At 44.1% G+C, this 22,550-nt stretch overlaps 1 protein-coding gene across 4 annotated transcripts in view; it reads left to right on the forward strand.

Annotated features, from left to right (window-relative positions):
- The window catches only part of CSMD2 (CUB and Sushi multiple domains 2), a 592,855-nt gene that overhangs the window by 563,925 nt on the left and 6,380 nt on the right, over positions 1 to 22,550 (forward strand). For 2 of the 4 annotated variants that reach the window (XM_023633833.2, XM_023633859.2), the window contains 8 exons: positions 1,293 to 1,466; positions 1,796 to 1,869; positions 4,773 to 4,884; positions 5,457 to 5,636; positions 15,569 to 15,634; positions 16,930 to 17,091; positions 19,145 to 19,257; positions 21,125 to 21,212. In XM_023633833.2, the coding sequence (XP_023489601.1) occupies positions 1,293 to 1,466; positions 1,796 to 1,869; positions 4,773 to 4,884; positions 5,457 to 5,636; positions 15,569 to 15,634; positions 16,930 to 17,091; positions 19,145 to 19,257; positions 21,125 to 21,212 (969 nt within the window). The remainder of the gene's footprint in view (positions 1 to 1,292; positions 1,467 to 1,795; positions 1,870 to 4,772; positions 4,885 to 5,456; positions 5,637 to 15,568; positions 15,635 to 16,929; positions 17,092 to 19,144; positions 19,258 to 21,124; positions 21,213 to 22,550) is intronic. The other 2 variants (XM_023633839.2, XM_023633867.2) reach the window with 1 other exon arrangement.

Genomic DNA, 22,550 nt, shown 5'->3' on the forward strand with positions numbered 1-22,550 from the left:
GTCCTAAGAGTGAGAATGCTGGGCCAATGGGCATGCACGCTATACCTCCTGACACGTGTTGCCAAATTGCCTTCTGGAAAAAGTGTCCCAGTTTACTCTCCCACCAGCAGTTAATGAGAACATTTCTTGACTCACACCCTCACTAACAATGGATTTTGCCAATATTTTTTAATATTTACTAACCCGAGGAGTTTACAAAGGTATCTCATTATTTGAATTGGCATCCCATTGCTTATTAGCAAGACTGAGCTGCTTTTTCTTCGTCATCCATTTCTATTTCTTATTCTTGGAGCCGCCTCTTCCTGGATATGGTGACTTCTGATCAACTCAGCCTTTGACTGGCTTCTGATTGGTCAAGTCCAGACTCCCTAGCTTCCAGGGCAAAGGCTTCCATTTAATTTTGCATGTGATTACAAACTCGTGAGTCTATGTACACACACACGTACACACACACACACTCACATCATACCGTAAAGAATGTTCTTCATGCTTGAAGTAATGTCTTGGGGAACTTTGCCTTGGGTAGTCAATTTTTAATGACACTCTCATGACCTGAATGAAATGAGCCCGCTCCGTACACTGTCCACCGCAGTGTAAATGCACACCCCTTGGAAAGACATTTGGCGGGACACATCAAGATCTTTGAGCCTGAGTGAACACACTCAAGCCTTTAAAAATAATAAGTCTACTAGAGAACTCCCCTAAGAAAATAATACAAGTGAAAGAAAAGCCCTATTTAACTTTATAATAGTAGAAAATGCCTAATATAAGGATTATGATAAACTGTGATTATGGTGTAACCTCTCATTGAAAAATTATGTAGCCAGTAATTTGTAATGATGTCATAACCACGGGAAATGTTTACAGGATAGTAAATGAACAAAGCGAGGTTAACAACACTTGGACATTGGGTTCACAGCCATGCACAAGTTCACAGAAAACCAAACAAAGACTAGAAGGGAACAAGTGTGAAAATGGAAAACAAAGCTTTGGGTAGTGGGATTGTAGTTTATGTTTTTTCGATGTTCTAAACTTCCTGTAATGTTACTCCATTACTTGGATGATTATTAATGAGCATTTTGAATGTGAAAGGAGAGGAAACACACACGGCAGCCCTGAGGCAGTTGTAGTCATTTATCCAGGGCTGCCTCAGTTTCCACAGTTGAAGTGGAAGCAGGAAGAAAGTAGAATAGAGAACAAAGGCTGGGTTGGGGGGGTTGGGGGGGTTGGGGGTGGGCAGACTAAGCTCTAGGAAGCAACTTGGACCTGCCTTGCTCCCTTCATCTTCCCAGCTGTGTTCTGTGGAGATCCCGGTGTCCCACCCCGCGGGAGGAGAGAGGACCGAGGCTTCTCCTACAGGTCGTCTGTCTCCTTCTCCTGCCAGCCCCCTCTGGTGCTAGTGGGATCTCCACGGAGGTTTTGCCAGTCGGATGGGACATGGAGTGGCACCCAGCCCAGCTGCATAGGTAAGAGGTGACCTGGGGCAGAGCATCCCAGCTGGTGGGTATCCCTCTTTGGGGCCTGAGATGATGACTCTCCTTCTCTGTCTTCAGTGGTCTCATCTGCAAAAGGGAACAAATCCTCCTCCGAGCTTCTTAGAGCAGGATGTGAAGAGCCAGAGTTAATGTGCTACCGGGAAGCATATAGTCAGCCGGGCGTAGGACGCAGGTGGAGATATGAGAAGTCAGGGGAGGCAGAACATGGCTCCGTCTTCCTTCCTATGTCTCTTTCTCAGAGTGAGTGGAGGTAATGAAAGCTTCAGTGACCATGTGGTCTCTTTTGTTTTGCAATCCAGACCCAACGCTGACCATGTGTGCAGACCCCGGCATGCCGCAGTTTGGGATACAGAACAATTCCCAGGGCTACCAGGTAATGAGGTCTACCAAGGTCGGGTCTTTCTGCCTCCTGTCCTTCCTGTCACCATCAGCCTCAGAGGACGTGGGGGCCTTCCAAGGTCTTGTCCTTGGAAGCTGGAGAAAGGAATCACTGTGCCTCTTTGAACCATGCTGCATGGGAGCACTCTTCAAAAAAAGGAAGGCATTTCCATCCATCTGAGAAGCTGATGTGGAAGAACAGATCCACATGGAGCTCCACAAACGCTTCCCAGCAACCCCATGCAGTTGGCACAGGGTGTTTGTAGAAATGCAGAAATGAGTGAGACAGACGGACTTTCTGTCCTCAAGGTACCCATGCCCTACCCACAGACACAGGGCTCAGACAAGGTGGCGGGAGTGAGCAAGTGCCACATGGGAGGCAGCCCCTGCCCAGTGGGCCCATCCCAATAGCATACAGGCTCCATGGACTCATCTCAGAGTGAGCTTCGGGAGAAGGAGGGCATTTGCACAGCCTGAGATGGGACACTCTGAACAGAGAACAGGAAGCAGGGAAGGATGGGTGTGTTCAAGGCAGGACGATTAACTGGAGCCCAGGGTGTGCCCAGGGGAAAAGGCCGGCTGGTCTAGCCCAGGAATGCAACTTACTCACTCGGTCTGTATTCAACAAATATTTACTGCCGTGAACTATTCTAGGTGCTAGGAGTACACTGGGGACAAGACAGGCCAAGTGCCCACTCTAAGGGAGCTCCCTGGCTGGTGACAATGAGCAAATAAGATGACTTCTGAGAGCGATGAGCACCACACATGGCGTAACGTAAAATGATGTGACTGAGTGGGTTGCTGTTTTAGAAAGTATAGTGAGGGAAGAGTCCTCCTAAACTTGACCTGTGGCCTCCATGATGAGAAGGGCCAGCCCTGGGCAGAGCTGGGTGAGCATTCCTGGCAAAGGGAGGGGCCCGTGAAAAGGGACACTCAGGCAGGGACATGCTTGGTAGGTTGAAGGACTAGAGAGCAGGTCAGCCAGCGAGTCCAGCGTAATGAGAGAGGAGAAGGAGATAAAGCCAAAGAGGGAGGCTAGGTTTGAAAACAGCTTGGCGCTGTCTTGTAAAGTTAAATATTCACACGTCCTCTGACCCAAAGGTTCTAAGCCTAGAAACCAACCCCAGAGACACTTGCACACGTTACCGAGACGTGAGAAATGGTACAGTCACGCAGTGGTTTAGTATACAGCCTCAAAATGAATGAAACACAGCTCTACACAACGCGGATGAATCTTAGAAACATAATATTGAATGACAAAGGTGGTGTGATAGTATTTCTATAAAGATTAAAACCAAGAAAAACTTATATTGTTTAGAGACATATGTATGCATATGTGATAGAATTATTTTTTAACAAAGCGAGGAAATTAACACAAAATCCAAGACAGGGGTTATCACTGAGGGGGAGCCAAGGGATGGGGCGGGGAAGGAGCACACATAGTTACGACGGCGTTGATAATGTTCTAGCTCTTTAGTAATGGGCTCAAGTTAAGGTGTGCACTTTATGATGATGATTCATGTCTCTCTATATTCCATATGTTCTTTTATATGCATCAAATATCACATCATAGCTTTTGAAAAGAGAAAGACATCAGCCAGGTCAGTTAGGACCTTGAGGCCATGATAGGCATTTTGGGTTTTATTCTGAATGTCATGGGACACCATTTGAAGGTGACTCAATCTCATCCACCCTTTGAACTATCGCTCAGGACGCTGAGGAAGGGATGAATAATAGAGGGTTAACAATGGAGACACTTAGACAAGTGGGACACCATTGCAGTGGCTCAGGAGAAAGGTGAGGGTGGATCTGGGCAAGGGTAGTGACAGCAGACACGGAGAGAAGTGAACGGGTCAGGACGTATTCTGTAGGTAGAACCAAGAGGACTTGTTGATGGATTGGACTGAGGGTTAAAGGAAAGGGAGGAATCAAACATGACTTAAGGTTTTTGATTTGCACGGCTGAGTGGCATTTGCACAAAGGTGCCATTTGCTGAATGAGAGGATGAAATGCAAGACAAACACCTTGGGCTTGGAGCAAGGGAGTGGAAATGAAGAGTTTCACTTTGTGTTTGAGTCTGAATAGAGACCCATGAGTGTTTTGAGCTGGGAAATAGTGTAACCTGAGTTGCAATTTAGGAGGCTGATCTGGCAGCCTTATGCCCCATGGATTGACTGGAGAAGGAGAGATGGAGCTGGGGGCTGCAGGGGTGTCGAGTCAGACAGTGAGGGGCTAGTCAAGGGTGAGAGTGAGGAAAACAAGTGAGCACAGGGAGAGAGGGAGGGAGGCAGCTCTGCTCAACAGGTATTTACAAAACCCAGCGCCAGGTTCGATAGGGGACATGTCTGTAAGGAAGACAAGTCCCCCATCCTAAAGGAGTTTACAGTTTCATAGAAGAAAGAGATATACACAGTAATAATTTTATTTCGTACATTTCTTCCCATTTTATTAAATGCTTTCCAATCCACCATCGCATTCAGGTGTCGCAAGATTCCAGGGTAGTTGTGGCGGGGCTGATCGTCCCCACTCTGTATATAGGAAGACTAAGGTGTAGAGAGGTCCTGCAACCTTCATTCAGTGAGTAAATGCAGAAACCCGAACTCAGATCAGGGTCTGCTGATTCGGAGTCAGGCATTCTGTCCACCCCAGCAGAGTGTGATATGTCCAATAAGAGCATTGATCTGGCTCACGGGGCTGTGTGGGGCTTCGTGGAAGAGGCATAATATAAGCTGTCTCGAAGAATAAATACAATTAAGCCAGGCAGTGAAGGAGAAGAAGGGTGTTGCTGATGGAGGCAAAGGTGCGGGTGGAAGTTGGGTCATGGGAAAGTAGTCAAGTGACGGGTATGAAGCAGCGCTTCGTGGAAAGTGACCTTGAGACCTTCCATCCTCACCACAGGTTGGAAGCACAGTGCTCTTCCGTTGTCAAAAAGGTTACCTGCTTCAGGGCTCCACCACCAGGACCTGCCTCCCCAACCTGACCTGGAGCGGAACTCCGCCCGACTGTGTCCGTGAGTGCAGACTTACCCACATCCCAAGACAACTCCTCTTGGCAACGCATTGCCTCTCCCAGCTGAGCATCCAGGGCGTGCTTGAATGCACTGAGTGACGGGGAGCTCACAATTTCTCACTGGGACCAGTATTGGTCTCTTGGTAGTCCTTATCCCTTGGGGCCTCACAGAAGACATTTTCTGATATTTGAAGGCAATTCTTATGCCTTAGCAAAGAAAAAAGAAACAATTTTCCAGTGGCACCAAAAACTAACAGCTACAAGGCCAGTTCTCGGAATAGAAGGATTCAGGTTTTTGACCATAATTACTCCTCTTCCCTCATGAAAAATGCTTGAGTTGGGGCTTGAGTTCCCCCAGGGTTGAATAAGCCAATATCTACACGATCTCCATCTTGGCCGTTCACATAGACGTCAAGATCGGGGTATGAGGGGGACTGGGGAGGGAACGCCGGACATGAAAGGGGCCCATGAGGGAAAGGAAGGGGCTGTCCCATCTAGGAAAGGGGAAATAGTTGGAAGCCTTCCTGAAGACCCTAATCTCCCCCGGTCCAAGATGTCTTTTCTCTCATCCAGCCCACCACTGCAAGCAGCCAGAGACGCCAACCCACGCCGACGTCGGGGCCCTGGACCTGCCCTCCATGGGCTACACGCTCATCTATTCCTGCCAGGAGGGCTTCTCCCTCAAGGGCGGCTCCGAGCACCGCACCTGCAAAGCTGACGGCAGCTGGACAGGCAAGCCCCCCGTCTGCCTGGGTGAGTGTGCCACGAGGTGAGCTCGCCAGGGTGGGAGGCCACAGGCGACGTCTGGAGCCGAGGAGGGCAAGAGAGAAGCAAGAAATACGGTTTCCAGGAGCGGGATCCTGCTCCTGATCTTCTGAGGTGTCGAGTCTCCAGGAGATGGAACCAGAGCAGCCGGAAGAGGCACATAGGGAGGCCATCTCGACTTTTATTTTGCTACCTTCTGCCTGAGCTTAGACACTGTCCCAGGATTGTGCTTAATCATCAGACAGAGAAAGCTCTCTGTTCCACCAAACTGGAATAATGCATTACACGTATTATAACCCTGATAAAACAGCACCCACCCGCGGGTCCCTCGGGGTTACCAAGATGTGCCAGACCTCCCTCGCCTTCTCAATGCGTTCCTTCTCTGTTTATTGAGTAATATCACTGGCACGCCTGTGCTGGGTCTGGGGGATTGGGAGATGGAAGGTACACAAACCCTGCCCTAAGGGAGCTCACATTCAGCTGCAGAAGACACACACATTGTCAGAGATAACAGAACCTTCAGGAACATAGAGATGTGCTGAATGCTGAGAGAACAAGGAGGAAGGGCACTAATTCAGCCTAAGAGGGGGAGAGGAGAAGTCAGGGAAGGCTTCCTGGAGAAGGCGATCTGAGTCCCATCTTAAGTGAAGAGTCCAGCAAGGATAAAGTATCATTTTGGTGCTGGAATGGTGTTAAACTCTCCCTTACAGGTGCTGCTCTCACACATGCCAGGCGTCGTTCTAAGTACTTTGTGCGCTAATTCATTGATCCTCACAGTCACCCTATGAGGCAGGTCTGTTCATCTCCCCAGCTAATATTTGAGGAGGAAACCAAGGCACAGAGAGTTTAAGTAACATGCCCAAGGTTACCAGCTCATAAAGGGAACGAGCTGAGATTCGAACCCTGAAGCTCTAAGTCCTGAATCCATGCTCTTAGGTACTGTGCTGTCCTGCCCTCCGAGAGAGCCGGCCTCAGGTTCAGAGCCTTTGTCAGAGCTGGAATTATAGCGTTGTCGTATTTCATTGTGTGAACGGTTGTAAATTTCTTTTATTTATGAAAAGTAATATTTCTTTTCCACCTTTGGTGGTGATATAAGGCTTCTTTTTTAGAGTACATTTACTTAAGTTTTTATTGTAGTAAACTATATATAATATAAAATTCACCATTTTAACCATTTTAAGTGTACAATTCAATGGCATCAAGTCCATGACGCAACTGTCACCATATCCACTTCCAGAACTTTTTCATCGTCCCAAACAGAAATTCTGTACTTATTAAACAATGACTTCCCATTTCCGTTTCCCTCTGCCCCTAATAACCTCTGTTATACTTTGGGTTTTTGTTAAATTTTTTTTATTGCGGTAACATTGGCTTATAACTATATAAATTTCAGGAGTACATCATTGTATTTCAATTTCTGTGTAGATTACAATACTTTCTGTATCTATGAATTTGCCTGTTCTAGGTACCTCATCTTAGTGGAATCATATAATATTTGTCCTTTTGTGTCTGGATTATTTCACTTAGCATAATGTTTTCAAGGTTTATCCATGTTTTAGCAAGCATCAGAATTTCATTCTTTTTTATACCTGAATAACATTCCATTGATGGATATACCACATTTTGTTTATCCGTTTATCCATTAATGAACATTTGGGTTGTTTCCACTTTTTGGCTATTATGAATAATGCTGTTATGAAGATAAATGTGCATATTTTTGCACGGATATATGTTTTCAATTCTCTTGGGTATACATCTAGGGGTAGAATGCTAACTCTGTTGAACATTTCAAGGAACTGTCAAACTGTTTTGCAAAGTGCCAGCACCACCTTACATTCCCACCAGCCACGCACCAGGGTTCCAACTTCTCCACATCCTTGCCAATACTTGTTATTGACCATCTTTTGAGCATAGCCGTCCTAAGTGGGTGTAAAGTAGTATCTCATTGTGGTTTTGATTTACGCTTCTCAGATGGCTTATGATGTTGAGCATCTTTTTGTGTGTTTATTGGCCATTTGTATATCTTCTTTAGAGAAATGTCTCTTCAAAGCCTTTGCCTATTTTTTAATTGGGCTATTCGTATTTTTATCGTTCAGTTGTAAGAATTTTTTTTTATCCTTTTGATTTCTATTTTTCCCAGCTTTATTGAGATATAATTGACAAATAAAATCGTAATATATTTAAAGTATACAACATGAAAATTTGATATATGTATACGTTATGAAAGAATTCTTACCTTCAAGTTAACACATCCATCACTTCACATAGTCGTGCTTCTCTTAACGATGGGGATACGTTCCAAGAAATGCAATGTTATGATTTTGTCCTTGTGCAAACATCGTAGAGTGTACTTCACCAACCTAGATGGTGTAGCCTACTACACACCTAGGCTGTGTAGTACTAATCTTATGGAACCACCATTGTATATGGGGTCCATCATTGATCGAAATGTCGTTATGTGGCGCATGACTGTATTTACCTTTTCTTTTTTTGGTGAGAACACACAAGTTCTACGCTCTTAGCAAATTTCAATTATACAATGCAGTATATGCAATATTATTTACTATACATATATATCTTATAACTGAAAGTTTTTATCCTTTCACCAGCCTCTCCCTGTTTCCCCCTCCTCCAGCCCCTGGCAATGACCATTCTACTCTTTGGTTCTATGAATTTGACTTTTTTCTTTTTAGATTCCACATACAAGTGGTACCATGCAATATTTGTCTTTCTCTGTCTGGCTTATTTCACTTAGCATAATGTCCTCCATGTTCATCCATTTTGTCGCAAACTGCACGATTTCCTTCTTTTTTAAGGCTCAGCAATATTCCATTGTGTATATATACACCACATTTTCTTTATCCATTCATCCATCAGCAGACACTTAGGTTGTTTCCATACCTTGGCTATTGTGAATAACGCTGCAACAAACATGGGAGTGCAGGTATCTCTTTGGGACAGTGATTTCATTTCCTTTGCATAGATACCCAGAAGTGGGATTGCTGGATCATATGATAGTTCTATTTTTAATTTCTTGAGGAACCTCCATACTGTTTTCCATAGTGGCTATACCAATTTACATTCCCTCCAGCAGTGTACAAGGGCCCCCTTTTCTCCACATCCTCACTAGCATTTGTTATCTTTTGTTTTTTTGATGATAACCATCCTAATAGGTATGAAATGATGTGTCATTGTTGTTTTGATTTACATTTTCCTGACGATTAGTGATATTGAGTACCTGTTAGCCATTTGTATGTCTTCTTTCAAAAAATACCTACTCAAGTTCTTTGCCCATTTTTTAATTGGGTTATTTGTTTTTTTGCCATTGAGTTCTTTATATATTTTGGTTATTAACCCCTTATCGGATATGTGGTTTTCAAAGATTTTCTCCCATACCACAGGTTGCCTTTTAATTTTGTTGATGGTTTCCTTTGCTGTACAGAAGCTTTTTAATTTGATGTGGTCCCTCTTGTTTATTTTTGCTTTTGTTGCCTTTGCTTTTGGTGTCAAGTCCAAAACATCATTTCCCAGAACAATGTCAAGAAGCTTATTCCCCATGTTTTCTTCCAGGAGTTTTATGGTTTCAGGTCTTACCTTCAAGGGTAATACATTTTGATTTGATTTTTCTGTGTAGTGTAAGATAGGAATCTGGTTTCATTCTTTTGCCTGTGAATTTCCAGTTTTTCCCTGACTGTATATTCTTGGCCCCTTGGTCAAAAATTAATTGATCACCATATGCATGAGTTTATTTCTGGGTTCCCTATTCTGTTCCATTGGTCTATTTGTTTTTATGCCAATACCATACTGTTTTGATTACTGTGGCTTTGTAATATAGTTTGAAATCAGGAAGTGTGATGCCTCCAGCTTTGTTCTTTCTCAAGATTGCTTTGGCTATTCACAGTCTTTTGGGGTTCCATACAAATTTTAGGATTTGTTTATTTTAATTGTATGAAAAATGCCATTGGAATTTTGATAGGGATTGCATTGAATCTATAGATTGCTTTGGGCAGTATGGACATTTTAACAATATCAATTCTTCCAATCCATGAACATGGAGTATCTTTCCATTTATTTGTGCCTTCTTCAGTTTCTTTCATCAATGTTTTATAGTTTCAGTGTACATATCTTCCACCTCTTTGGTTATATTTTCTTAAGTATTTTATTCTTTTGATGCTATTGTAAATGGGATTATTTTCTTAATTTCTCTTTCTGATAGTTCATTGTTAGTGCATAGAAATGTGACCAATTTTTGTATATTGATTTTGTATCTTGCAACTTTACAGAATTTATTAGTTCTAACAGTTTTTCATGGAGTTGTTAGGGTCTTCCATATATAATGTTATGTCATCTGAAAACAGAGACAATTTTGCTTCTTCCTTTCTGATTTGGATGCCTTTTATTTCTTTCTCTTGCTTAATCACTCTGGCTAGGACTGCCAATACTATGTTGAATAAAAGTGGTGAGAGTGGGCATCTTTCTTGTCCTGTTCCTAAGCTTAGAGTAAGCTTTTCACTATTTAATATGATATTAGCTTTGGGTATGTCATACACGGCCTTTGTTATGTTGAGGTACATTCCTTCTATACCCACTTTGTTCAGAGTTTTTATCATGAAAGGATGTTGAATTTTGTCAAATGCTTTTTCTGCATCTATTGAGATGATCCTATGATTTTTATCCTTCATTTTGCTAATGCAGTTAATGCAGTTTGAGATTTTTCTTGTTTCTTAGTACAGGCGTTTCTCACAATAAACTTCCCTTAGAACTGCTTTTGCTGCATCCCATAAGTTTTGGTATTTTGTGTTTCCATTTTGATTTTTCTCAAGGTATTTTTTGATTTCTTCTTTGACGCTTGGTTGCTCAGGAGAATGTTGTTTACCTCCACGTTTGGTAAATTTTCCAGTTTTCTTCTTGTAATGGATTTCTGGTTTCATACCATTGTGGTCAGAAAAGATGCTTGATATTATTTCAGTCTTCTTAAATTTATAAGACTTGTCTTGTACCCTGACATATAGTCTACCCTGGAGAATGTTCCAGGTGTGCTTGTGAAGAATGTGTATTCTGCTGCTGTTGGATGGTGTTATATGTCTGTTAGGTCCAACTGTTCCAATATGTAGTTTAAGTCCATTGTTTCTTTACTGTTTTCTGTCTGGATGATCTATCACTTGTTGAAAGTGAGGTATTGTAGTCCCCTGCTATCATTGTATTACTGTCTATTTCTCCCTTCAAATTTGTTCATATTTGCTCTATATATCTAGGTGTTCTGGTATTGGGTGCATATATATTGACAATTACTATATCCTCTTTATGAATTGATCCCTTTATCATTATGCAATGACCTTTGTCTCTTATTACAGTTTTTCCCTTAAAGTCTATTTTGTCTGATATAACTACAGCCATCCCTGCCTTCTTTTGTTTTCCCTTTGCATGGAATATCTTTTTCCATCACTTCACTTTCAGTCTATGTCCTTAAAACTGAAGTGAGTCTCTTGTAGGCAGTATATTGTTGGGTCTGGGTTTTTTATCCATTCAGCCACTCTCTGTCTTTTGATTGGAGAATTTAGTCCATTTACATTTAAAGTAATCATTGATAGGTATGGACTGACCATTGCCATTTTGTTAATTTTTTCTGGTTGCTTTATAGTTCTTTTGTTCCTTTCTTCTTCTCTTGGTCTCTTCCTTTTGAATTCGATGATTTTCTGTAATGGTACATTTTGATTTCTTTCTCTTTATCTTTTGTGTATCTACTATAGGTTTTTGCTTTGTGTTTGACATGAGGCTTACATAAAATATCTTATAGTTATAACAGTCTTTTTTAAGCTGATAGCAACTTACCTTTGAATGCATACAAAAGCTCTACATTTTTTTTTTTAAGATTTTATTTTTTCCTTTTTCTCTCCAAAGCCCCTCTGGTACATAGTTGTATATTCTTCGTTGTGGGTCCTTCTAGTTGTGGTATGTGGGACGCTGCCTCAGCGTGGTTTGATGAGCAGTGCCATGTCCACGCCCAGGATTCGAACCAACGAAACACTGGGCTGCCTGCAGCGGAGCGCGCGAACTTAACCACTCGGCCACGGGGCTAGCCCCAAAAGCTCTACATTTTTAAACTCCTCCCCACATTTTTTTTTGATGTCACAATTTACATCTTTTTATATTATGTATCCATTAACAAATTATTCTGGCTACAGTTGTGTTAATACTTTTGTCTTTTAATCTTTATACTGGAGTTATAAGTGGTTTACCCACCACATTACAATATTAGACTATTCTGAATTTAACCACGGGTTTATCTTTATCGGTGAGTTTTATGCTTTCTTATGTTTTTATGTGAGATCCTTTCTTATGCTTGAACCCCTGCTGTTGAACCCCTCTATTGAATTTTCCAGTTCAATTATTATATTCTTCAGCTCTGTGATTTCTATTTGGTACTTTTTTTATATTTTCCATCTCTTTGTTGAAATTCTCACTTTGTGGTTTGCTCTCCTGACTTCAGTGAGCATCTTTATGACCATTATCTTGAACTCTCTGTTGGGTAGAACTCACTTATCTCCTTTACATTAAGATCAGTTTCTGGAGATCTATCTTGTACTTGGATTTGGAACATTCTCCCTTGTTTCTTCATTTTTCTTCATTTCTCTGTTTTTCTTTCTGCTCATTAGATAAAACATACACCTCTCCCAATCTTGACAGACTGGTCTTGTGTAGGAGATGAACTCATCAATCAGCCCAGCTCAAGCTCCTGGTTGCCTCTCAAACCTTTATGATTGTCCACCCACTGTCTTTGTTCTTAGTGGATCCCAGTAGCTGAGGGTCTGCTAAGGCCCATCAGTGTCCAAAAGGGGAAGATGACAGTCAGGACCTAGATGCAGGCTGATTAGAAGCTGGACCCCTCAGGCAGCAATTGGAAAAGTATACAGTCAATTGGAGAAATTGGAAGATAGGCATTTTTGCCTGCTCCCTCTGTGCTGAGCCTGAGTGTATAGCCATAGGGGTTATTACTGCACCCCTTTAAAAACTGCTTCTTTCTTTTCTATAGTCCTAGAGGACTCATGAGTGCAAGCCCCATTGGCCTTGATTTGGATGCCCATCCCTCAGGTGGCAGCCTTAAAAGTCAGGGTGCTAGATGTGTGATACAAACCTTTCACTCTTCAGGGAGAAGCTGGGAGTTGGGGGTGCCTGCCTGATTGTTTGACACTGTGCCAGGGGTGGGATTTATGGCAAGAGTGTGTCTCAGCTTTTCCTACTCATTTTGATACGGATATTTTTCAGTCACCCAATGTGTGGGAGTCACTCAGCTAATTTCTGGATTTCCTTCAGAGGGAATTTACCCATGTGTAGCTGTATAGTCAGTGCATCTATGGGAGGAGGGCAATTCAGGGGCCTCCAACGTTGCCATCTTGGTCCAGAGTCTCTTCAAGAGTCCTTTATGTATCTAGAATAGAAGGCCCTTATCAGGTACATGATTTGAAAATATTTTCTCCCATTTTGTGGGTTGTCTTTCACTTTTTTTTTAATTTACAATACTTTCTCCTTTATTTCATTCATCATCTAAAATGAAGTTAGACTGTCACATTTTAAGCTCTACTTCAGTCCTGTGTTAAATTTTCTCTTTTTTTTTTCAGATGTGGTTTTTTACAGCCTTACTGAGATACAATTGATATACAAAAGTGCACATATTTAATGTATACAATTTGATGAGTTGGATCTCTTCACTTTCTTGTTGGTGTTCTTTTAAGCACGATGTTTTTTTATTTTGATGAACTCCAATTTATCTATATTTTCTTTGCTTGTTTGTGCTTTTACTGTCATACCTGAGAAACCATTGCCTAATCTAAGGTTGCAAAGATTTATGTCTATGTTTTGTTCTAAGAGTTTTATAGTTTTAGCTGTTACATTTAGGTCTTTGATTCATTTTGAGGGTTTTTTATGGTGTTAGTTTGGGGTCCAAATTCATGCTTTTGCATGTGGATATCCAGTTGTCCCAGCACCACTTGTTGAAAAGATTACTCTTTCCTCATTGAATTGTCTTTGCACCTTGTCAAAGATCATTTGACCAGAAATGTGTGAGCTTGTGTCTGGATCCTCAATTTTATCCTTTAATCTACATAACTGCTCCTCTGCCATCACCATGCACCCCTGATTACTACAGCTTTGTAGTTCATTTTGAAGTTGGGAAGTGCAAGTCCTCCTTTCTGTTCTTCTCTTTCAAGATTGTTTTGGCTATTCTGAGCTTCTTTTATTTCTACATGAATTTTAGGATTGGATTGTCAATTTCTGCAAAACAAACCGCTGGAATTTTGATAGGGGTTGTGTTGAATCTGTAGACCAATTTGGGAACTATTGCCAACTGAACAATAATTAAGCCTTCCAATCATGAACATGGGATGTCTTCCATTTATTTAGGTCTTTAATTTCTTTCAACAATGGTTTGTAGTTTTCAATATACAAGTCTTGTACTTCCTTGCTTATATGTATTCTGAAATATTTTATTATTTTTGCTGCTATTATGTACCAGTATTTAAATATACAAAATGCTTTAGATGCAGTTGAGTCTCATCTCAGCCCCTTACTGTATGATCTTGGGCAAGCCCCTTCACCTCTTAGCCTCTTAACAAGCTGTCTTCTATAAAATGGAGACAGTAATCTCTACCTCACAGTTTTGAGAGCAGGAGTAAATGAAATTACATGAATGCAGTGCCTAGCATAGTGCCTGCACATAAAATGCTTTCTCCCTCCTTGTTCCCTCCATCTTATAAAACCTAGGACAGTAAAGGAGGCATTTTGCTCGGAAGCGTACCTTCATTGAGTCACTGTGGAAAATTTCCCCACAGCCTTCTGTGGACCTAAACATAAGCTGATCTTCAGAGTTGGGAGGGTGTGCTGAAACTCTGTGGCCTCCCAAAGGAGACAGTAGGGAAAATCTGCCCTTGCTTGGTGACAAGGCATATATTTTTGTCGTTTCTCTGCAAAAGAAGAAAAGACATTGGTATTTATTGACTGTGACCTTCATGTTCATAACCTCATTTATGCGGCATAGACCTGTGAGGCATGTTTCAGTATTTTCCCATGTTTCAGATGAGGAGACGAAGACTCTAAATGCTGACGTGACTAGTCGAGGTCACACAGTCATCAAATCAACTACTGGGACCTGAACCTCATCTGTCTGGCTCAGGCCCAAAGCTTTGGCCTTTGCCTTTCCCTCTGAGGGCTTCTCAGTCTTAACATCATCCCTCCAAGGGAGGGAAGGACTCCACTGAAAGTACCAGGGCTCAGGGAGTTCACTTCTGATTGGTGGAACATCCTCCTTCGTGCCAGGCATCTGGGAGGAAAGCAGAGTCCAGGACATGGCTTTTCAACCCAGGGTCCTCAATAGGGGCATCAGCAGATCTGTGCAGTAGGATGGGAAAATAGACGTCTTTATTTTCCTCTGCTTCTTACTGAAATTTAGCATTTCCTTTACTTTAGGTTATAGACAAAAACCCATAGTAGTGTTTAGCAATATCTGTGACCTTGTCACCAGTAGAAACTGCAGAGATTTTCATATTACAACTATTACCAATATCATGAAATATTATTAATGCTCCTGACTACTTTAAGATTATGGTAGTTACTGGGCCCGCTGCTAGATCCTGTTATTTAATGCAGCAATAAAGAATCATATATACAACTATATCCTAATTCTTTCTTTACTATTTCAATGACTGTAATTGATAAAATGGATTTCCTTTTAACTCTTTATGTTTTTTCATTACAAGAAAGGTCCTAGTATCACCAGACCATCAAAGGAGTCTACCTCCTGGTCTAAGAGAATAAATCCAAAGCAAGATCTCAAAGAACCCGTTGACTGGAGAGGTGGCTCTTATTTTTTTCAGTAGAGTGTAGACCAGAGGCTGAGCCTGTTTTCTTCCATTCTCTTTCCCCAGCAGAGGTCCGGCCCAGTGGGAGACCAATCAATACCGCCCGAGAACCACCGCTCACCCAAGCCTCAGGTATGTGTGGTCCAGATCTTTGACTCAAGACATTGGTGCTGCTTCCTTCACCTGGTCACCCAGAAACATGCACAGGAGCTTCTAAGTGCTCAATGGAAGGGCAGGAAAACTGGCTATAGAGCAGAACAGATTTCTCTACCAACTCCCAACCCTGGGCAGACGTCAGGAGGAAGTGAGCCTGAAGGAAGCACAAAGCTCGTCCAGAAGAGAGAGCCAAGGCCTTCCAGAAAAACGTCCAGAGCTTTGAGGTCTGGAGCCATTGATTACTCCTCCTGGCACAGAACCAGCCAGTGTGGTCATAAAAACACATAGACCTGGGTCCTATCCAGGGAGCTTCCTGGAAATGGTTACATTTTTAAGACAAGTATTCATTCTCTCAAAGTGTGATGTCCAGAAATGAACACAGAGCTACAGGTGTGCCTGAGCAATGCAAAATCATTATAGACTATCATATCCTTTTTTGAACCCTATGCTTTTATTTACCACATTGGTGCATATGTTATACGGGAAAGAAGGCTTGATTTGGCATCATAAACTCAGTTCAAGTTCCATTTTGGTCACTGAGCAGCTGTGTCCCTGGGCAAATGAGATTCACTTCTTGAGCTTCTGTTTACCTTTCTGTATAACAGGGATCATGATGCTTGCCTGAGAGGATTATTACAAGGATAAATAGCCATTACAGTAGCTATCACTCATTAGGTGCTTCTATGTGCCCAACATCGCGTGACATACAATTTGCAACCTTAGACCACTTCACCCCTACAGTAACTCTGATGAGGTAGGCAGGATGGCCCCGTCTACAGAACCACAGGTGCGGCGTATACAGGTGAGGAAGTCGATGCTTTTTCACATGATCAAAGACAACTGCTAAGTGACAGCCAGGATTAGAATCCACATCTAGCTGACTTCATTAGCCCATGTTCCTACCCACCACACTATACTCTCATGTTGGTTTTCTCTCTCTTCTTTTTCTCTTTCTCCATCTTTTCAACCTCTTCCTTCCTTTTTTTCTCTTCTCTTCTTTCTCCTTCTCTCTTCCTTCTAGTTCCCTCTCTCTTTCCCACTCTCGTTTGTTTTCTCCTTTTTCCTTACCCATCTCCTCTCTCTCTTTCCCTCCACCCATCCACTCTGAGATAAAGGAGGACCAAAAGAGGGCCAGAGCACTCCACCAGCTACCCCGTGTTACGCGTTGGGAGAGACAATCTCAGTGAGTGAGCTGGGAGCAGTCATCAGGTGGCCTCAATTCTACCAGCCACATGAGAGTCCCTCTCACATTTCTTTCTCAATTCCTCTAGTTCCTGGGGATGTTTTTGCTAAGAATTCCCTATGGAAAGGGGCCTATGAGTACCAGGGGAAGAAACAGCCAGCCATGCTCAGAGTGACTGGCTTCCAGGTTGTCAACAGCAAGGTCAATGCCACCATGATTGACCACAGTGGCGTGGAGCTGCACTTGGCTGGTAAGGAGCAGGCCATCTCCAGGAAAGCCTGGGGGGTGGGAGGAGGGGCAGGTGCCCTTTGCAAGGATGAGGCTACTGTCCTTGCATTGTACTGTCATGCGAGGCTGAGACTTTTCTGGTGGGCAGGGGGAAGTGTAAGCATCTATTCATTTTTGTTTACATAATCAAAGCACCACAGACTAAAGGGAAATAGACAACAAATATTAACAAATTGAGCATCCAAAGAACCCTTACACAAAAATAGAAAAGAGACCAATATCCCTATAACTGAACCAACAATAGGAGCCAAGAACTCCCAGAAGCCAAAGTACAGACAGTCAATAAACAAGAGAAAGGGGCTGGCCCTGTGGCTGAGTGGTTAAGTTTGCACACTCCACCTTAGTGGCCTGGGGTTCGCCAGTTTGGATCCTGGGTGCGGACGTACACACCGCTCATCAAGCCATGTTGTGGCAGTGTCCCACATAGAAGAACTAGAATAACCTGCAACTAGTATACACAATTGTGTACTGAGGCTTTGGGGAGAAAAAAAAGAGGAAGATTGGCAACAGATGTTAGCTCAGGGCCAATCTTCCTCACCAAAAAGCATACTTAAAAAAAAGAGAGAGAGAGAAATTAGTTTTCAGGAGTTATCAAAAGAAAAGTAAAAACAAAACGTCATTTTCCACTTATCCCACTGAGATTTCTTTTTTTTTTTTTTTTTTTGAGGAAGATTAGCTCTAAGCTAACATCTGCCATCTATCCTCCTCTTTTTAGCTGAGGAAGACTGGCCCTGAGCTAACATCCATGCCCATCTTCCTCTACTTTATACGTGGGACGCCTACCACAGTGTGGCTTGATGAGCAGTGCCATGTCCACACCTGGGATCCAAACTGGCAAAGCCCAGGCTGCCGAACCAGAACGTGCGAACTTAACCACTGCAGCACCCGGCCGGCCCCAAGAGATTTTTTTTAAAATGATAAACTTCAGTTCTGGTCAAGGTCCAGTGATGCAGTGCTGGTCAAAGCGTAAAATAATACAGTTGTAGAAAAAATCTGGCAATTTGTATCAAGATCCTTGAAATGATTTAACCCATTAATTACATTTATAAGAATTTTCATCATAAGAAATAGTTATGGAGGGAGTCAGACATTTATGAATAAAGAATGTTCACATTACAGGACTATTTTGTATTACATAAAAACTGGAAATAGAAAATTGTCTGAAAATAAAGAAATGGATATATTAATTATAGTATATCTGCTGGATAAAATATTAGGCAAATTTTGGAGGAAATACATCTACTATAATGCATTTAAAATACGGCTTCAGTTTCTGAAGGAAAAATTATATTCATAAGAAAGAAAATTGGAAGTAATTACACCAAAATATTAACAGTGGTTATTTCTTACTAGTGAGTTCAGGAGTGATTTTTTTTTTCATACATCTCTGCATTTTTCAAAATTTCTCCAATTCTCAATCTTTCTATAATCTTTCTATAATATATATAATATATATAAACTAAATATCTTAGGAAACAGGTATTTGTTGAATAGATGGCTAGATAGATGAATGCGTGAGTGAGTGAATGCACACAGTAACACACAACCCCACGTGCAGTCACGTCCACTCAATGCGTGCACACACAAACACAACTGAAGGTTCGTACTCTCTCATTTGCTCTCAGACGTGCTCATACAGTCACATTCTCCTACGTCCACGCCCTCATGCATTGCTGCACCCGCTGAACAAGCAGATCCACGCATGACTCATTAACATACACAGAGTCGTGTTCGCTTTATTCTCACACACGAACGTGTATATATGGTCACAATCACAGGCCAGCAATCCAGTTGTTGATTAACACACATATGCACCTTCTTGCATATGCTCCCATCGGCCCATACAAGCTCACAGGCAGCACCGTACTGACCCACTCCCAGTTACACATGGGATGTTTACGTCAACGTCTGCGCGTGAAATCCCTCTCAGACGCTCACACCCACATACCCACAAATTCTGGATTTGAAATTTACCCAGATGTTTCAAGTGCACCTTCTACACTTCCTTCTCCCAGGAACTTACAGGAAAGAAGATTTCCATCTCCTGCTCCAGGTTTACCAGACTACAGGGCCTGTGGAGATCTTTGTGAACAAGTTCAAAGATGACCACTGGGCTTTAGATGGGCATGTAAGTTCCGCAAAATCCCACTCAGTCCTTGGCCTCCCTGTGCCCTTGTCCCATCTCCAATTCCCAGATTACAGGCAGGAAAGAGGAGGGGAGAAGAGGGTGGAAACTCCTGGGACCAACATGGGAACCTGGGAGGAGGTTTTCTGTGGGGCCAGCACTGGGATCAAGGGAGCCCTCATCTGCTAGTGAAGTGGGCAGAGGAAAAGAGAAAAAGGGCTGGAGGATCAGCACAACTGGGCGAGATGGAGTAGGTTCTGGTGTTAGAGCAGAAAGCCAGGAATTGGAGGTCAGCGGTCTAAGAGTGAATTCAAGTCAGTTGAAGGTCATGGCATGATGGTGAGAGCCGGGAGAAGGTGGTGAGGCCCAGACGACTGCCTTGAACATCTCCTCACCTTGGAGGATGCAGATGGCGGGTGTCTCAGCACAGCTTGGGAGACCAAGACATGGGGGAAGGGATACAACTTTCTTGCCTTCCCTCATGGGAAAGGCTTATTACATTCTAGGGCATTCTTGAGGTGGAAGCCAGGTCCCCAGTGATGCTCCTCTGCCCATACCTTCCAATTTCACAAGTCAGGGAGTTGAGCATAGTGTCGCCTATCGCATCCTTGGCCTCCCTGTCTTGGATTGTTGAAGCTAGAAAAGGAAGAGTGGAAAGAAGGGAGAGGTCATGGTGGCCAGAGTAGCAGAGAGCTGAGGAGTCAGGGCGCATCCTCCTGGACAGGTGTAACTGGTGGAGGCTGTGGCTTTAGTGACTGCTTTACAAACACATTAGGAGAAGCAAGCGGCATCTCCTGGGGCTGGCACATACACTTGCTTCCTTGGTATTCTCAAGAGCATCCTATGGACCCCTGTGGGTATCCGAGCCCCGGCTGACTTCAGTAGTAGTAGTAGTCTAAAAGCTGTGCAGGAATGACAGGCTCCACCAGGCTGGGAGGGTTGCGAGAGATGAGAGAACAAGGGTCAGAGTCAGGAGACGGAGCTCAGAGTGCAAGCCGGCGGCTAGACGAGAAAGGAGCTCTGGAGGGCCGGGCACGGCTGGAGCAACTGCCAAGGATGACAGCTAACCATCGGGCCCACTTCTGTGGCCATCCAGGGCGTATGTGGGGGAACAGGTGGGGAGGTCAGCCTAGAGTGCAACAGACAAAGGGCTGCACCCATGGGTGGAGCATGACTTGGAAGGTACAGCAGTAGCACAAGCATCCTCAAAGCACACCCTCAGCTGAGCAGTCCACAGGCTACGTGTTTGAGCGTCTGCGTCTGTTACATGAGCATCATGAAGGCAAAGTGGCAGAGGAAGCACTGTCCACTGGGAGTGCCCAAATAGCCCCCTACCGCCACCAAAAGTGAATAGCTATTGGAAGTGTAGTGAGCTCTCCAAAGCACGTTAAATGCACTAGGTACATTTTAATCATGGTTTGTTTCTAAAAGTCAGTTTTTCCTCACAGTCCTAATAGCTAACACTTATCCAGGTTAAGTATTATCTAGGTTAAGTGTTCTGAGTGGTCCATCTATAGTAAGTCATTTAATCCTCACAGCCACCCTATGACTAGGGACTGTTATTACCCCCTTTTTACAAATGAGAGACTGAGGCACAGGCAGATGAAGTGACTTGACCAGTAGAAAATAAAGATGTCCCGCTGCCTCCTACAGGCGGTTGGTGCCCCTGCCCCATCCCAGCACGCCAGCCACGCTCCGCCCTTGCCTGGGTGAGAGTCAGGCAGAGAGTCACTGTCAGGGTGACAGGTGGATGAGTGACACCAGCGTGTTCGCAGCCTGTACCTGTGAGTGTGTCTCTGGCCCGGCCAGTAGGAGTTCTGGCTCCTTCGAGCACGCCTCCTGTCTTACTCTCTCTGCTCCCCCAACACAGGTCTCCTCGGAGTCCTCCGGAGGCACCTTCGTCTACCAAGGCTCCGTCAAGGGCCAAGGCTTTGGGCAGTTCGGCTTTCAAAGACTTGGTAACTAGCATGTGTCCCCTGGAAGCGTGAGCTCAGGGGAGTAGGGGAAAATCTTGTATTTGGGGGCAGGGATAGGGGGTTGGTGAACTTCAACAGTCTAAGACAGGGGTTCTTAACTTTTTTGGATCAGGAATGCCTTCAAGATTCTGATAAAAGCTTTTGGGGGCTGGCCCGGTGGCGCAGCAGTTAAGTTCACATGCTCCACTTCAGCAGCTTGGGGTTTGCAGGTTCAGATCCCAGGCACAGACCTACACATGTTCATCAAGCCATGCTGTGGCAGCATCCCACATACAAAATAGAGGAAGATTGGCACAGAAGTTAGCTCAGAGCCAATCTTCCTCGCCAAAAAAAAAAAAAAAAAAGCTGTGGAATATTTCCCCAGAAACAAACACATTTACATAATACCCTCAACCTTTGCCAAACAGTTTCACACTCAGCCTTTGAGTGGAGAGCCCCCAGCTTAAGGGACATTGGGTCTCAGACACAGCCCCCCACAGCGCTCTCTGGCCAGCCCTCAGGCATCACCCAGACATCCTTAAGCAGTCCAACGTGGGTTCTCAGCTTCCTGATGTCCTTCCCTCCCCAGCACAGTCCTGGAAGGTTGGGATTGCTGTCCTCGTTTTACAGATGGGAAAACTGAGTGTCAAGAAGGCTTCCCTCCCTCGTTCTTCCCGGGCATCTTTACTCCACAGGCTACACGTCATCAGTGTCGTGTCCTCACTTCAGAGACTGGCCCTGAGGCTCAGACTCTCATGGGGGGAGGGGCCTGGTTTCTCAGAAGCAGTGGAAAGGGAGGCAGGAGGAGTCCTGGGTGCTGGAGAGCCAGCTCTCTGTCCCCGGGTGCTGACGCCGCCATCCCTGGGGGCGCCCGACCGCCCAGGCAGTCCATCGTGTCCAGTGCATCTTCTCGCAGCTCCGGCCTTCGGGGAGCTCCTCTTTGTCTCAAGCAGGAAGCAGGAATGTGCCTCCCTGTCGCTCCCCCTCCACCCTGCTCCTCCCGGGCGGGCGGCGTGCTTCGTAGCCCCGCCCTCGCGAGCTGCGGGCGTGAGACCCCCATAGTCCACACCGCAGTCCCTCTCCCACTTCCGCGGGAGCAGTTCCACCTTCCCCTGTTGGACATTTCGGCTTCCTTGTAAGGTTTCACCTGAGAAAAGGCTTCTCTGGCCAATGGAAATTTCGAAACTTCCAGAGGGCTGCCCCTTTTAAGACTTTATTCTGCGACATGGTTTCAGGGTCTCCCGCGGATTGGCTCCCCCGGGACTGAGCGCCGTCCTCTGCCTGAGCTCTGACCAGCGAGTGGGGCCCTTCGGGGACATCGGGGAGGGTGTGGAGGGCGGG

The sequence above is a fragment of the Equus caballus genome, chromosome 2, assembly GCF_041296265.1.
Source record: "Equus caballus isolate H_3958 breed thoroughbred chromosome 2, TB-T2T, whole genome shotgun sequence".
NCBI classification, from domain to species: domain Eukaryota; kingdom Metazoa; phylum Chordata; class Mammalia; order Perissodactyla; family Equidae; genus Equus; species Equus caballus.